General features: G+C 37.7%; 1 protein-coding gene across 5 annotated transcripts in view; it reads left to right on the top strand.

The window, feature by feature from the left end:
* Positions 1-15974, top strand: part of LOC120776591 (MOXD1 homolog 2) — a 124147-nt gene that overhangs the window by 38730 nt on the left and 69443 nt on the right. For 3 of the 5 annotated variants that reach the window (XM_040107363.1, XM_040107360.1, XM_040107359.1), the window contains exon 2: positions 12329-14268. In XM_040107363.1, coding sequence (XP_039963297.1) covers positions 13717-14268 — 552 coding nt within the window. In that variant the 5' untranslated portion in view covers positions 12329-13716. Of the gene's footprint in view, positions 1-11652; positions 11745-12328; positions 14269-15974 lie in introns of those variants that run through there. The other 2 variants (XM_040107364.1, XM_040107362.1) reach the window with 2 other exon arrangements.

Here is a 15974-nt window from a genome sequence, read left to right as displayed (position 1 = left end):
TGCAAGCTTCACAACCGTACTATGACTATAGAAATGATTTTGACTTCTCTCTCTCTTGCTTTCCACTTGATGCGGTTCGTAGCTTGACGAGTTGCAATGTATTGCTGCATACTCGCGCTCTCGGCACTATGGTGGCTGATTGAGGTACACATACATACCGAGTTGCAAGAGTTATTATGCGTTGTCTACGTCTGGATCGCTACACCCACACAGTTCCAGTTGGTGGCGCTGGTGTAAGAGGAAACAGACATTTGGAGCACTTTATCACCGAGAATGTGGCGGTGTTTCTGGCTCTGATAGCATAGACAAGCTTTAAATGCATACAACCAAATTCCAGGAGTTTCAACATGCATACACTCATATACATACATATGTGTTCATGGACCAGAGCATACAAGGACTCTATTTGTTCCCATGTTCGCACTTACCGTCATACTTGCAGTTGTTTGTACAAGCCCTCAACGTAGATAAATACACAAAAGTTTACAGAAGTATCATATAACAATCGTCTCTGATGTACGTATGTATGTTAGTGAAAGGTCAGCAAGAATTATTAAGCTTTTGAGTAGTATTTCAAATATTTCAACTCCATTTAACTGACAACTTATTTTGGACACTGTTTGAAGATTTATTGTCATACAGAACGAAAAATTCTTAAATTCTGGGTATATATTACTCTTTCCCATTTTAAATGCCGACCGAAACGATATTTTATAGACTCCTCTATTTTTACTCTTGAAGTAAAATACTAATTCAACCTCTGCCGCTTGAACCCCATTATGTTTCTGTCCAGCTTTATTTATAACTCGTCTTAGACATCTAGGAGCTTCGCAGTTTGAACGACTAGATGAAATATCAAAATCAGATTTCAAGTTCGCAAAACGCATTAACGACCTACATATATGACAAATAAAAACTAAACTGAACCTACATCTAGCATTACTGAGTAGGTCTATGTTTGGTGTAACAGCGGAACAGTATAACTTAACCTAACCTAACCTCTCCCGTAAAATGTATGAATTATACTCAGTGTTCAAGTTGTAAATTAAAAGTTAAGTTAAACTTTGTCTCAAGGTTTTTGCTAAGTAGGTAATTGGGTGTCTTCTCCATTAATATTAATGACATTTAGCAGATCTCTTATATTTACTAAGTATTTATAGTATCCTCTCTGTGTTATATGAGATTTATAAGAAGCGGTTCAAGAACTTTGCCATATTTTCTAGCGCTGGGGATGAGTATATTTTAAGTATCGGCTATTTTAACAAAATGTTGCAATCATTTTCTCTCGGGTTCGTTTACTCGCTTCGAAATGTATGGAAGGTCAAATGCTTGCGCTATGTGCATAAATTTATACGCATGAGCAAGTTCCGCCCGGTTACAAAGTTTGTATATGTATGTATGAAGTAGTGCTTACTGTGTTCACATTTAAAATTTTTCGCTCGTCACCAGTAAAATTTATTGCACTCCAGAGTCTAGAATAAGCTTTTTGAGCTTTTCCTTAACTTGCACACACTCATAGCCACACATGTACGTGTCTCAGTTTGGCATTTGTTTGGTTCAACCGATGGAAACTGATGCGATTTATCTTGTTAAATCAGCGAAATTTGTTGTTTTTGTTATTGGTGTTTCAGACGCAGCCGTACTTCTTTTCATATTATGTTTTTGAATTGTGTTTGAATGAAAGGGGACTGTGGTAATCAACGGTCACATAAGGGTTGCCGCACATGCGTTCCGAATACAACACTGGCGAGTTGAATGGCTGTGCGAGACCTTACAACCGTGTTAATTGCACATTCGTATTGTGAGCCAAATCAAAGCCATAGCGTGATCTCATACGAAATTATTTTGCCAACCTTTCCAAATTGTTGTCCGATTAGCATGACAATCACGTACAAATACATACATGCACCACCGATGAAGAAGCGGGAATGCAACTATGGACAATGTGAGCACCGGGCGTTCGAAAACAGTGCTCAATAAGTATGCAAATGCTCAAATGTCCAATGTGTAAAGGAAGTTTCTAAACAAATTTACATAATTTTAGTTACGCATTGGAACTTAGCATTTCCTACGTATGTATGTATGTATGTGTGTATAACGAACTTCATATGCAAATAGTAAATACATATAATTTGTGCATTCTAAGGGAGGAGTAACTGTAAAACTATTTTATAAAATTGCGTTTTCTGTAGCCAATCAGTCCAGCTGAACTTCATAAGAAAATACTTAATTCAATTTAAGAAAGCACAATTTATTTTGATTTCCTTAATCTGTGACTTTTGATGAATGGAAAAAATGTGGTCCACAATGCATATACCAAAACTTTAGCTGAAAATATCAGTCAATCTCTAAAATATGTTATTGGAACTCGGTGAAAATATTTTCTGTCCGAGTAGTGTAGAATCGGGTCAATATTACCCTTAGCCCTACTATGGCTAATATAAAGATTTTCAAACCTCCAGTTGACTTTACACCGCATATATCGGTTAACCTGTGAGATATTAAATAAGTATCTCGTCACGACCCTCTCTACTAACAGTATGTCCTGTGCATATAACTGATTATAATAAAAATAGTCGACCTTTTGGATTTTTTTCTGAAAACAGAGTCAACAGAAATAAATCTTGCACCTTTTATTCGTCAACTGTATTGGCATAGACATCTCTTACGCGGTTATAACCGAGTTTACAACAGCGCGCCAATCGTTCCTCCTTTTCGCTGTCTTCAATTAGCAAGATTTCATGTATAGCAAGGTACTTCTCCGACTAGTTTTTCCAACGGAGTGTAGGTCTTCCTTTTCCTTGGCTTCCACCGGCGGGTATTGCGTCGAATACTCTCAGAGCTGGTGTGTTTTCATCCATTCGGACGACATGACCTAGCCTGCATAGCCGCTGTCTCTTAATAGGCAGAAATATGTCAATGTCGTCATATATCTCATACAGCCCATCGTTCCATCGACTGCGGTATTCGCCGTTACCAATTTGCAAAGGGCCATAAATCTTCCATAATCTTTCCCTCGAAAACTCGTAACGTCGACTCATCAGATATTGTCATCGTCCGTGCCTCTGCAACATATAGCAGGGCGGGAATAATGAGTGACTGATAGAGTTTGGTTTTTGTTCGTCGAGCTCTTCCCAGGCTGTTGTTTGATTTTCATTGAGAGGTTTTTACGTGGCGGGTCCCAAACCCAGCGCATAACACTGGTGAGGGATGGTCCGCATTCTCATTTCAGCTAGACTTCAAACGGGTGTTCTTTGGCTACCCAGAGGATACTTGGTCTAAGACCGGAAGTCGTGAGCAACTTGAGCCATATGTAAAATAATCTTTTCAGGTCCCACCCAAGTGAATGGCAATCAAAGAACTTTCCTCATCCCTCCTCCATTCAACTTTGACAATTATATCTTTAGCCCTACTGCATGAATGTCTGTTAGACAATATCCAGCAAAAAACCTTACGATTGCACCAAGACAATTTTTGCTAAGCAAGTAGTTCAGTAGATCTGCTGCGTTCTATGTACATACTCTAGACCAAACAACTTCCCTTAGAACCGTCGTCCAATGATTCCTTCTTTTAAACACTTTCAATCGTCTTAGCGAGTACGGCCTTTTCGAGCGGCTATCACCAGACGAATCCATTATAGAACATTACAAACATTATTTCGGTTAATGAATGAAGAATAATTGTTCACTGGGCCCAAGTAGTGATCACATTCAGATGAATCGGTGGCCGATATAAAGATTGCCAAGACCGTACACTTATTCACAAAAATTATTGCAACTACAAAATACGGTGGTGGTAAGATAATGGCTTGGAATTTGATGAAACCTGCTTGGAAGTTGAAGACATGTTATTTTAAAGTTTTCATCCCAAAACCAGCCAAATCCAAGTGAAAAAATGATTGTATACCGATATTTCTTAAATATATTCACTTCTTGCTTCGGCCTGCGGTGAATGCTGCAATGAAGAAATTTGAGCGCTTGTGTTATTTTACGCCTTCTCCCCACTTTTGGCCGCTTCCCAAATCCCCCATTGTGTTAAGGGCTTCATCATATGAGAATATGAATATTGTCAAAAAATTCTTAAGACTTTTTTTTCAATATTTCACCTACCTTTTGACACCTCATTTGCTCATCAACATCCGAACCCTGTTGATAGCGGTGACTTTTATTTATGTTTACTAAAATCAATTAATAATCAAATTCGATTTAACTAAAAGTTTTGTATGCATTTACAGCACAAGACAGACAGGCACAGCGGCCGCCAGTCAGCCATGTGCTATGCCTAATTTATACAGCCATATTATTCGGTTACTCCGTCGTATGTTGTGTAAGTATATATTTTATGTAATATCAGCGGTGTCACATTAAATCTAAGACATTTTTAAATGCACCAGTCAAAGATAAGCAAAGCATTCGAGCCAGATCGAAGCATCTCCACTGCCCACAGTCTCGCCCGATTTCCACTTTTATCGTAGATATGTATTTTCCGGTGCCTAATCCGACGGAGTGATCGCTGGAAGTTGTTTGTGGTTCCTCATGACTGCGACTGCCTTAGACTGTGTGTTTTACACACACATGTATGGCTACATACATACATACATATACAAGAATGGGTGCATAAATATACTTACATGAATACATGCTTACTAGTGAAGTGGCGCACAGCACGCAATAACTTATGAAACTGTCAGCAACTATTTACATGCTTACTTATGTGCATATATAAATATTAAAATAGGTAAGAAGGTGTGTGAATATTTATACCCTGTACAGTATATATTAAGTTTGTCCCAAAGCTTGTAACACTAAGAAAGAAGCGTCGGAGACCCTAAACTAAAAATATTTTTACAAAAAAGCGCCTGGAAATTGTAATTAAATTTCCCGGGTAAATGTAATTTCCAAAAAATTTATTCTGCTAAGTTGGTAGGACTGTCCTTAATTACTATGCTAAATATGACCGCAATCTGTCAAACAGTTTGTTTACAGTGGCTGCTTAAGTCGGTACACCTCAGCAGTGCGTTGCGATTTTTACAATTGATAAAAATATCTATAACAAAGGATTTGTCTCAAATTTTGTATTTGCAACAAAATTTCGTAAGTGGAATTGTTGCGAATGTTGGAAAAGGTTTACGGTGATTTAGTTCTATCACAAACATAAGCCTACGAGTGGTACAAAGCCTTCAAAACGGTCGAGAGATCGTTGAACGTCCACGTTCTGGATGAACATCGACCTCTTCAACCGATGAAAATATTAAAAAGTGAAATTTATTGTGCTTGGAAATTGTCAGGCAAGTGTTAGAGAGATGGCAAGAGAGCTCGACATCTGTCGCGAGCCCGTTCGAATGATTTTGTTGTATATTTTGGGTATGAAGCGCATTCTTGCTCGACTCATCCCGATAAAGCTGAGTACGATTGTGACCGAATTTTAGGCCAAAACGCAATGAATACTATGGATCAACCACCGTATTCACCAGATTTGGCTTCTTCTCATTTTTTCTTGTGCCCCAAACTGAAATTGCCACTCCTTGGAACTAACTCGTTTTCAGCCATTACAAAAAGTGAACATATAGTATATCATAAAGCTGTCATACAAACTGAACGAGCAAGGTCAAGTTCTTGTATGGAACTTTTTTTTCTTTGTGAAGGGTGTTACAGCTTCGGTGCAGCCGAAGTAAACGTTTTTTCTTGTTTCATATATTGTTTAGCAACACCCTTCAAGCACTCTACATAATTCGCCGCAGCCGCTTTTCGAAGCGTTGTGTTCTCTTAATTCGAGGTTGGCCAGTTGCTGGCATCGCTCTTGTACAAGCTTGTAAGTATCACCATACACAAGTATGGAAACAGTGGTAATGATGCGAACTGAATCTCTCTCACTTTATTATATTCCAGTTTCTTTATTTTATTGAAGTTTTAAGAATGCATTACATACGCCTAAACGCGCGTGTATCGTTTTTATAAAAACTTGTATGTATGTGAATGTGTTTGAAGACATGCACACGCACACATACAAAGGTATGACAGGGTATTAACTGATGGTGGCGTGTTGTTTTTAATGGTCGAGATCTTTGCCACAGATAAGTGCTGCATTTTATAGTTTCTACATATCTCAAACACTTAAATATATGTATGTATGTATGTACAAATATACAAATAGGTACATGAGTATCTTATATTTCTCAAGGCATTATTGGCGGCATTGGCATGTGCAGTCTGCTTGTTTTCTACGGAAAAGCTCATTTAGATTAAATGATGTTAGCAGCATGTGATTTACGAGGCATTTTAAATATAATATTCATATGTATGTTTGTACATATGTCTCCATATATTTATATGCGTGCATATGTATGTTTATTTCAAGCAAAGCAGAGAGCAAATAGAAGGTGGGTCCTAAAAATAGTGGAACTTTTTGGATATAGAATAAAGTGCACATTATATGTTCAATAGTTGTCAGTATCGATGACAGCGCAAGGAGATTTATTCACGCATGTGTGTGCTTTATAAACATATATACTTACACATGTATGCATATTTACATTTTATTAATTCTCACATATTTACATACATATATTTATCTGCCTACACAAACATTTGTATGTATGCATTTGTATGTAGGCACACAAAACCATAGAGAATCGACTCTGTTGCTTGAGTGATTCGATGGGACTTTCGATCATCAATTAACACATAATTGAGTGCGAAGAAAAGGGCGATTAAAGACAAACAAATTAAAAACATTTTCCTACTACCTCTTGTGTAATATACGAGCAGATATATATATATATATATATATATATATATATATATATATATACATATATGAATAAACATACCTATATATGTATGAGTTTGTGATAATAAAGCATTCTCACACATGTACATATGTACATTTTATAGGCACATGAGCATTCTAAGTGATTTGAATTAATTTCAGATGCTTCTGGATTTAAAGGCTTAATAATGATTATGTTATCATCCAATTATAGTGCATGGGTAATAGAGCAGGTCGATTAGTAGGGCGCCAAAAATGGAAAAATCACAAATGCGGAAAATGTTCTACGAACATTCATATCCAAATGAAATTTAATACACAGTTGTATTTTGATATTGTGCTGATTATTTGCTGGAATCAGCCAGATTCCAGACAATTATAGCATACTATATCTACCAAACAGATAATTTTTCAGATTTTCTTATTTTCAAAAATTCAAATCGGTCTTTGCTTACAGATAAATGCATACACATCGTCACCAAGAATGCAAAGCATTTTATTATAACATCAATTTTTATAGTTTACAAAAGAAGGGAAAACAACTGTGGGCAAAAAATAGTAAGACTTTTTATTTAAATTTCGCGCGAAAACGCATTTGTCGAATTATTTTCTTTCTAGCTGGGTAAAACTCTCAATGGCATCTGTGCCAAATGTCAGATCAAAATAATCATTAGTGTTTAGTGAACGCTTGTTTTTCTGAAGTACTTAAAGTGCATTCGGCGATTTTTATGATGAGTGAAATTATTCAACAAGGAAGTTCCATTAAATTTTGTGTTCGGAATGAAATCTATGGTATAGAAAGGTTCAGAATATTGGAAAGCGTTTTTGGTAATATGTGTTTGTCGCGAGCAAGTGTTTTTGATTAGTGCAAACTATTTAAAGAGGGTCGCGAACGCGTTGACAACGAACCATGTCGAATCCATCAACATCAACTGATGATGAACACGTCAATAAAATAAAGGAATTGGGGCTTGAGGATCGACGATTAACAGTCAGAGAACTTACTGGCATCGTTGGAATATCGGAAGGATCAGTGAAAACCATTTTGGTTTGATCATTTGTTCCTTCTAAAATCATTAATCTTTTTCGAAAAACAGCGTCGCGTGTACATCTCTGCAACAATACTTTCCGACTACCAGGATGTCATGAAATGTACTATTACTGGAAATAAATGATCAATCGACCGAATATTGGGCAGAGGTGAGCTGAAGCCGAAAAGACCATGTCAAGGCAGATCAAACATCAAGGTTATGTTTACAGTCTTTTTCGATTATCGAGGTATAGTTACTCCGAATTCCTGCCGACCGGCCAAACTGTCAACAATACTGCATTGAGACTTAGTGAGTGTTTCGCCAAATTTTCAATCAATAACGTGCCGCAGCCACTGTATTCATCTAATTTAGCTACGTGTAACTTCTGGCTATTCAGCAAACTCAAACGTGCGCTCCGTGGAACCCGTTTGTGACGAGTTCCCTGTCTGTCCGTCCCTTCGTCGCTCCACCCGCCGATGTACGAAATCTGTTCATGCCCATGCCCATCAAGTGTCGTGGATAACTCAATATCCTCGACTAGAAAATAGTGTCAAGTTCTATAAACATATGAATTAACAAAACCTTGGCACAAGTGTATTGGGACTAAGTGGTATTACTGTGAGAGGACGACATAGATTTTAAAGGTTGCATTAAGAATTTAAAAGTTATGAACAAAATTTTACTAATTTTTGTTCATAGTAGTAATAAAGCAGTAACAACTGGTATTGTGATTATATCTGATAGCAGAAGCTTAAAAATTTATACAGTAGGTCATGCAAAAGACTTTGAAAATGTAAAAAGTGAAAAACTCCACAGAGAAGTCGAAACCTATAAACCTAGAAAGGAAGATAATGTAATAGAAATAGACGGAAAATTAATTTAAAGCTGATCTGATGTCGGAAGAGGATGCGGAGGGGTGTGGTTGAATTTGCTAAGGTTAAATCAGTTTATATAGCTTTCCGGTAAAACTACGTGTGCTATAGAAAAAAGTTATCTATTAAATTAGTAGGTAATGAAGAGATCTACAATGTTTGTTTGAACGCCTTTTTCACTTATCCCCAAAATATATGTGAAAAGCTAAAAATCAAATTTTTGGGCTTTTTATTTTTATCTTGGAAAATTGTTTTTTTTTTTCTTCTTCTTTGAATTTTTCCCAATTGAAAAGGACATAGGAATTTCATCTCTAATAAAAGAAGGGTGTTTTATATTATTTATTAGTTTCAGTTAATATGGTTTCCTGCACATCAATTCATAAAATGTTTAAGGTCTTGTGCCTAATGGTGAAGCCATCTACGTACGAAAAGGTTTTGCAGTTGGAACCATACAGTTTCTACTTCTTATTGCAGAATAAAACATAATTTCTTCAAAGGAAGTGCTAGCTTGGGATACAAAAATTTTAATTGGGAAACTCTCAGCAAACCTAAGAAAACAAATACAAATTTCTTGGTTGGCGTGAGCTACATACTTATGTCGGAAGTCCTTTGTTTTTTCAGAATTTGTACGAATTCCTTTTTTGTTTTCAATTTTTAAACTGTTCGGGTGCCAATTGAATACGAGACGTTTTATTCCGAATATTATACCAACTTAATATTATCAAAATGGAATTTATAAATGAAAACTTCCTCATTTCCCGCTGCAGCTGCAAGTGCTGTTATGTGTTAGCTGTTAATTTGTATCCAGCAGTTTTTATATAGATTATATTTTTCAAAGGAGCATATATTTTCCAGTAGAAATCGAATATTATATAATTCGAACCAAATGGTACTCCAAGTGGCAAATGCTCGTGTTTAGCAGTGAAAGTTTTGTGCCAACAAATTTTCAAAAGATTACAAATCATTTCAGAGAATCCATAAAGAGATTAAGATGTTAGCATTTAGACTTCTCCATCTACGCAGTTGTCGTATAAATGTATCGTCTTTCTAAGTAATTGTAGGGCAATCCTCGTGCTTATTACTTTTATGTCCTTACAACTGCTATCCTTCGTTTATGTAATCTTCGTCATCACTGCAGCTACAAGCGCCGTTATAAAATTGATGTAAGCTGTTAATATGTATCCGGGAGCTATTTTCCTTTACATACTCTACATTTTGTAGCGTTGCCAAGCGCAGTTAATTCACAAAGTAATTTTATTAGACTTGTTTCACTCAGATGCAACGACTCAGCGAAGAGTAACTTTAGGTTACTTTGAATATTATGCTCCCCGCAGCCATTCTCCTGCTCTTACGCTTTTATATATGACAGAATACGTTTTTAAAACTCATAACTAAGACATATATACATATGTATCTACTATAGCCATAGGAGGAATTGACTTAGTCCTCTTCTGGCACAGATGGAAGATCGGTGAATTATTTAGCAGCGTTTTAACTTTTTTCTCTTTTAAGCACTTTAGATATTTTAATTGAATATATAGTATGTATGTATTTGCATCACTCTACAATGTTCAGAATTGATATGAGTTACTCAAGGTAATTTTATCACATGATTATTCATAATTGTGAAAATTCGCGCAAGGCTCTTGTTTAATGTCTTCTCATGAGGGTACTTAAGTAACGCTGAATTTAATGTTACATATTTTATAGTACGTTTACGATTCAAAGTTAAATTCGATAACTGGCAGGTTTGAGTTATTTAAAATTGTATTATTTTTTCTAAGATTTTTGACGATCTGCGAGACTGCATTCAGACGAGGACTTTTCTGTTGCGCATTATTGGCAGATACTCTTTTGATATTGCTTATTGTGTTCACACGAGTGAAACGAAGGCGACAAATTGAGTCGAACAATTTTCTGCATCAACTACTAAATCACAATTGTCCATCCATTGAGTCCAATTTTGGATGACTCGTTCGAGCATTTCTACTGGTAACTGGCGAATGACTTTTTCGATGTTTAGCTCCAAGGTACGAGTTTAAATTTCAGGCATCAAATAGTCGGTTATCATGGCGCGATAACGGTCGCCATTGACGGTTACGTTTTCACCGGCATCATTTTTGAAGAAATATGAATCAATGCTTCCACTGAATGAATGGCAGCTTTTGAATCTTTAAATTTAAGATATAGACGTAAAATACGCCAAGTCGTTTCATACGTCAATCCGAGTTGCTGCGAACGGTGCCCAATCGACTCCCACGGTCTTCGTGTACACTCTCAGCTACGGTTGCTATATTTGCTTCACTGCATGCTGTACGTGGTCTATTCGGTCGAATATTATCCAATAACGCATGCTGGGTCTCAAGATGGATGTTGGTGTTGCGAATTGTATGCTGAGCAGACCAATTATGTTGGCCGTAAGTTGAGCGAAGCGCACGAAACACATTAATTCCTGAACTTGAATTTTCGTTAAAAAGTTGAACGATTTGTAAACGTTGTTCAGACGTAAGTATTTTCATGATGAAATGCCAAACATGATAATTTGACACGACTTCTGCGAGATCTGTCAAAGGTAGGCTATTGAAAAAAGTACCTTAACATGGAACATCCGTTAGTTTCGGCCGATCTAAAGAATTTATTCGAATGATATTGCACCAATGCCTTAAACAATAACCCAGGGCAAATTTCGCGAAGATATCTCCTCAAATGAGAAAGTTTTCCATAAAAGCTCTTGATTTCGATGAAAAATAGGAGTTATATGCTATAGTAGCCGGATCTCAAAAATTTATGCAGATGATATAACAGGGGTTTCCCAATGATTCATAAAAAAATTTCTTGAAAATATCTCGTCAAATAAATCAGTTTTTCATAGAAGAACTTCAGCAATTTTGCAGCTACATGCTATAGTTATTTGATATCGGCGGTTCCGACAAATAAGCAGCTTCTTAGAGAGAAAAGGGAGTGTGCAAAATTTAACGGTGGTAGCTCAAAAACTGACTAGTTCGCGTACATGCAGACAAACGGACAGCGCTAAATCGACTCAGCTCGTTACTTTGTGGGATCAAACTTATGGGTAGGTAGAAGTGCAGCCCTATCGGGCTCAATTAGCACTTGATGTGCCATTTTGATAGATCAAACTTATAGTAATATACCATTTTAAGGGTAGAAAGATGCTTTAAAGAGCATGCAGTAGGCATTGCCTAATTTGCCAATCTCAAAATAACGGTCTACGAAACTAAAATTTCTATCCATCCGATTCTATCTATACACATACAAGGTAAAATAGCTTTCTAAAAGTGCTTTCTGTCCATCAACGAATATGCAACGCATTTGGCACTCACTATCGACACAAACGATCGACGGAAATTTTTATTCCTCCATTTCAACCAAGCAAAATGGCATTACCATGAGCGCATGCCCTCCTTTCGCGTATTTGTCGGAATTAAACATGCCTAATCCGCCCCACCGTCGCTCAGCAAGCGCACGCCAAAACAGACGACGTGCAGTTCCACGGCTACATTTCTGACAGTTGAATTCCGTCTTTTCAGTGCATTTATGCAATTATACTCGATTTAACAACTAAACACACATCAAACACATTTTCAAAAGTAAATTAAACTAATTACGTGTAATTTTCTTGTCTTTTCTGCCTTTCAGACATCCTACATTGCATTGCCACAGTTGCACACGCACCTTGAATACAGCTTAACTTGAAAGGTTGATGCCACCGAAACTGGTAGAACGCGTACAAATTACGTGAATGCCGGCGTGAGAACACGAAGACGTTAAAACGCACAAAACCGACGACGTAAACGGAAGAGCAAAAGTAAACTTAATTAGAAAAATTTGTCGCACGTCTTTACCTCAGTGAACTTCCCTTATAGGAGTAAGAAGCTCTGGCACTGAAGCTGCACGTCTCTACTTCCGATGTCAAGTCAAGGATAAATACAATAAAATTCCGATTAAAATAAAGCCGCCTGTCACTTCTAGCTGCAAAAGCAGCATAAAAAAGAAAGCGAAATAATAGAACCGAGAGGACAACGTAGGAGGCGACCCGTCTGCTTGCGCGCTCTAATGGTCATGTAGACCAATAATCCACCAAAATAGTAATTCTTGCAACAAACTTTAACGCTATTTATAACATCAGAGCTGTGATACACCAAAAAAAAAAACAAGACATCAAAATGAAAAACACACACAAAATCACGAAAGAAAGCAAAACTGAATAAACAAAGGAAAGCAGAGGCCAAATAAAGTGAAATTGCAAGTAGAACATAAAACCGTAAAATACGCTCTTACATATTCATATAAATGATATTCGAACATACATGTGTACGTGTGTGTGTGTCTGTTATACTAGGTCATAAGCAACATTTGTTACGAGGCAACAGCGCATAAAAAAGGCTCATCACAGTAGATTTTCTCTTATGGCGCCACCGGCTGGGAAAATTGTTTTTAATACGGCAAAACGGCCCAACTATCGCCTATTGCCGTAATAAGTAATTTCGGGGGTAAACAACAACAGCACAGCAGTTGGCGTCGTGCTACGTCAGCGTTAAAGGACTTGGCAAGTCATCGGTCTTAAAACCATTCGTGGCGGGATTTAAAAGCAATAAATGACGTGCGCCCAATTGTCGTCAACTTTATTTTGAAGCACTTGTCGGCTGCACGCTACAGGCATATGTTCAACTGAATCCGCATGGTTTTGGGTTTCGCAGGACATACATTTATTTCGGCCAAGGTGCTGTGAAGAACGCAGCCAATCGACAACAAAACGCTGACTGGCAGCTACCAACGAAATAGGTTGGTCAACCCAAGCGTAATTTATAAAAACGAACTGCCAAACTCGGCATACGCAGCCAAATACCAAGCGGTCATAACACTTACGCACATTCCTTTGCATTTTTTTAGCATTCGTTTTGAAAACTATTAACACGCACCCGAGCGCCCGGGAGGCGGTTCGCACGAAATATACAGACACACACATGTGCTCATAAGCTCACAGGACAAGCACACTCATCGCGATATCATTAATTTAGAACGGAATGGCAACGACAATGTCTACAACACGCAAGGCAACTTCTAAAGCGACGGTGCGGAAGGAGGAAGTGAAACATTCAAGTTCATCGCTGTCATCGTTAATCACATGTTTTATATCCTGTTTCATCGTGGCTGTGAGTTCCCTTTGTCCGCCAACAGAAGGGGCGACGGCAATTGCTGCGGCGACAGCGTCGGTAACATCGACAGCATCAGCAACAGCAGCAGCAGCAGCGGCAATGACAGCTAAGGTAGCTACAGTGGGCGACGGTAGCGAAGACAGTACAACCACCATTGCCGGTCAAGGTGGTAGTCGTTTGGGTGTTCTGAGTAGTGGTGCGGTTGGAGGCGACGGTGATGGCAACGCTTTGAGCTGGGATCATGCCGTCGATTTGAATGAGGATTTTCGCATTTTATGGACAATCATTAATCAGGATATTACGTTCGAAATACAAGCACGTACGCTGGGTTACGTTGGATTTGGTTTCTCGCCCGATGGCAGCCTCGCTGGCTCTGACATCGCCATCGGTTGGGTAGACAAGGGTCAAACATATTTTCAGGTGAGCTTAACAATATACTTAAATATATTTCACACACCCATTCAACTATAATAGGTCTTACACACGCAGTTCATAAGTGTTTTCACGCTCATTCTTGCCTTTGTATCTGAGAATATTTATCTTTATGGTGTCTAAATTTTATCCCCATCATTACTTATGTGACCTAATCATATATGTGTATATACATATGTCGGTTTGTTAGGTTGTTGAAGAAACTAGGAGAATTTCCGATTGTGTGGCAACCTTTTTAGGCTTCAGTGCATAAGTTTTTGAGTTATGACAACTTTAGTAACACAATTGTTAAAGGAAGCAATTGAGTATGTACTCGGTATTTATAAATACCTATATATGTATACATATGTACATATATTGCCACTTATTAATTAGCAAGCAGCATTCGTCTTTTAGTTTATATGACAGCTATACGCAATAGTTTTAGCATTGCTTTGGACAATAATCTTTTCCAAATTTCGTGAAAATATCTCGTCGATTGAAAAACTATATTTTCATATATATTTTTCGTTCAGTTCAATCGGCAGCTTTATACTATAGCGGTCCCGACATAAGAGCAGCTTCTTTGGGAGAAAAGGGTGTGCACAAAATTTCAAATGCGAAACTGGTTCGTTAGATGGAAAATAATCGAAGTTTTGCACAGCTACCTATGGTCTGTTGTGTCCTCTCCTTTATCACATATGGTCACATAGATCCAGCACATCATATCAGGAGCTTGCTGAGCGCGACCTTGAGCCTGCTTCTACAAATTTCTGGACAGTCTAGCATCAGATGTTCTGGAATTTCCTGTTCCATGTCGCAAAACCGGCAGTTTGCGCAAAAGATTATGCCTATGTTGGACAAGTGTTTCTTGAGCCTGCAGTGCCCTGTATAGAACGCGTAGGATACGGAATTTGTCTCCTGGGAGGTTGTAATCTCCCAGTTGGAACTTTATGCCCCAGCATCCAAATCAGGTGTACACGGTTGCAAACTTCTCCAGATAAGTGACAGTAGGACTTTCGATCATGGTATGCAGCCATCTGATGATATTTGGCTTGCTGCCCCAGGATCTGCAGGCTAGACGTTTGCATATATGAGTGTTTGGTGGCTCTAACAACGTTAATTCAACGTGCATATTCCACCTTAAGGTTGGGAGACGGTAATGAGACAGTCTAAGAGACGGGCATGGCTAAATCGACGCACCTCGATGTACATATGCATCTAATTTTCAAAATATAAAAATCATACGTGCTTTCAAGATCATTCTCATATCCGTGAAATTAGTCATAAATCTTTGACTTAGAACTCCGATATAAAGTTAGCGAAAAACTGTAATTTTTTTGCGATTTTACTTAATAGCCACTTTTTTAAATTAAAAGTCGGAGCTTCTTAATAAATTTCTTCACAAACTGTGTCATGTTAAAATACAACTATGTTCTTGTTTCAGCCGAAAACAGTAAATAACAAACAAATACAAAAAATACATACACCTGGTACTTTATTTATATGAATTTACCTATTACATATTCGTATATTTCTAACTGTTTCCAATGCAAGTAGCTTAGCTGCTAGTGATTCTCTCAAGGTTAGCTGTGAGTGGCAACACTGGTTGCAGCGCACTTTAATATGCAATTTTCTCGTAGTTGGGTTGTCAATCTTAATTATTATTTGTGCAGAATTTTTTTAATGACAGAGGTACAACCGGTATCTGGTAA

Source organism: Bactrocera tryoni, chromosome 5 (assembly GCF_016617805.1).
Source record: "Bactrocera tryoni isolate S06 chromosome 5, CSIRO_BtryS06_freeze2, whole genome shotgun sequence".
Taxonomy (NCBI): Eukaryota; Metazoa; Arthropoda; class Insecta; order Diptera; family Tephritidae; genus Bactrocera; species Bactrocera tryoni.
Note: the sequence above shows the minus strand (reverse complement) of the source record. Positions and strands in the feature narration are given on the sequence as shown.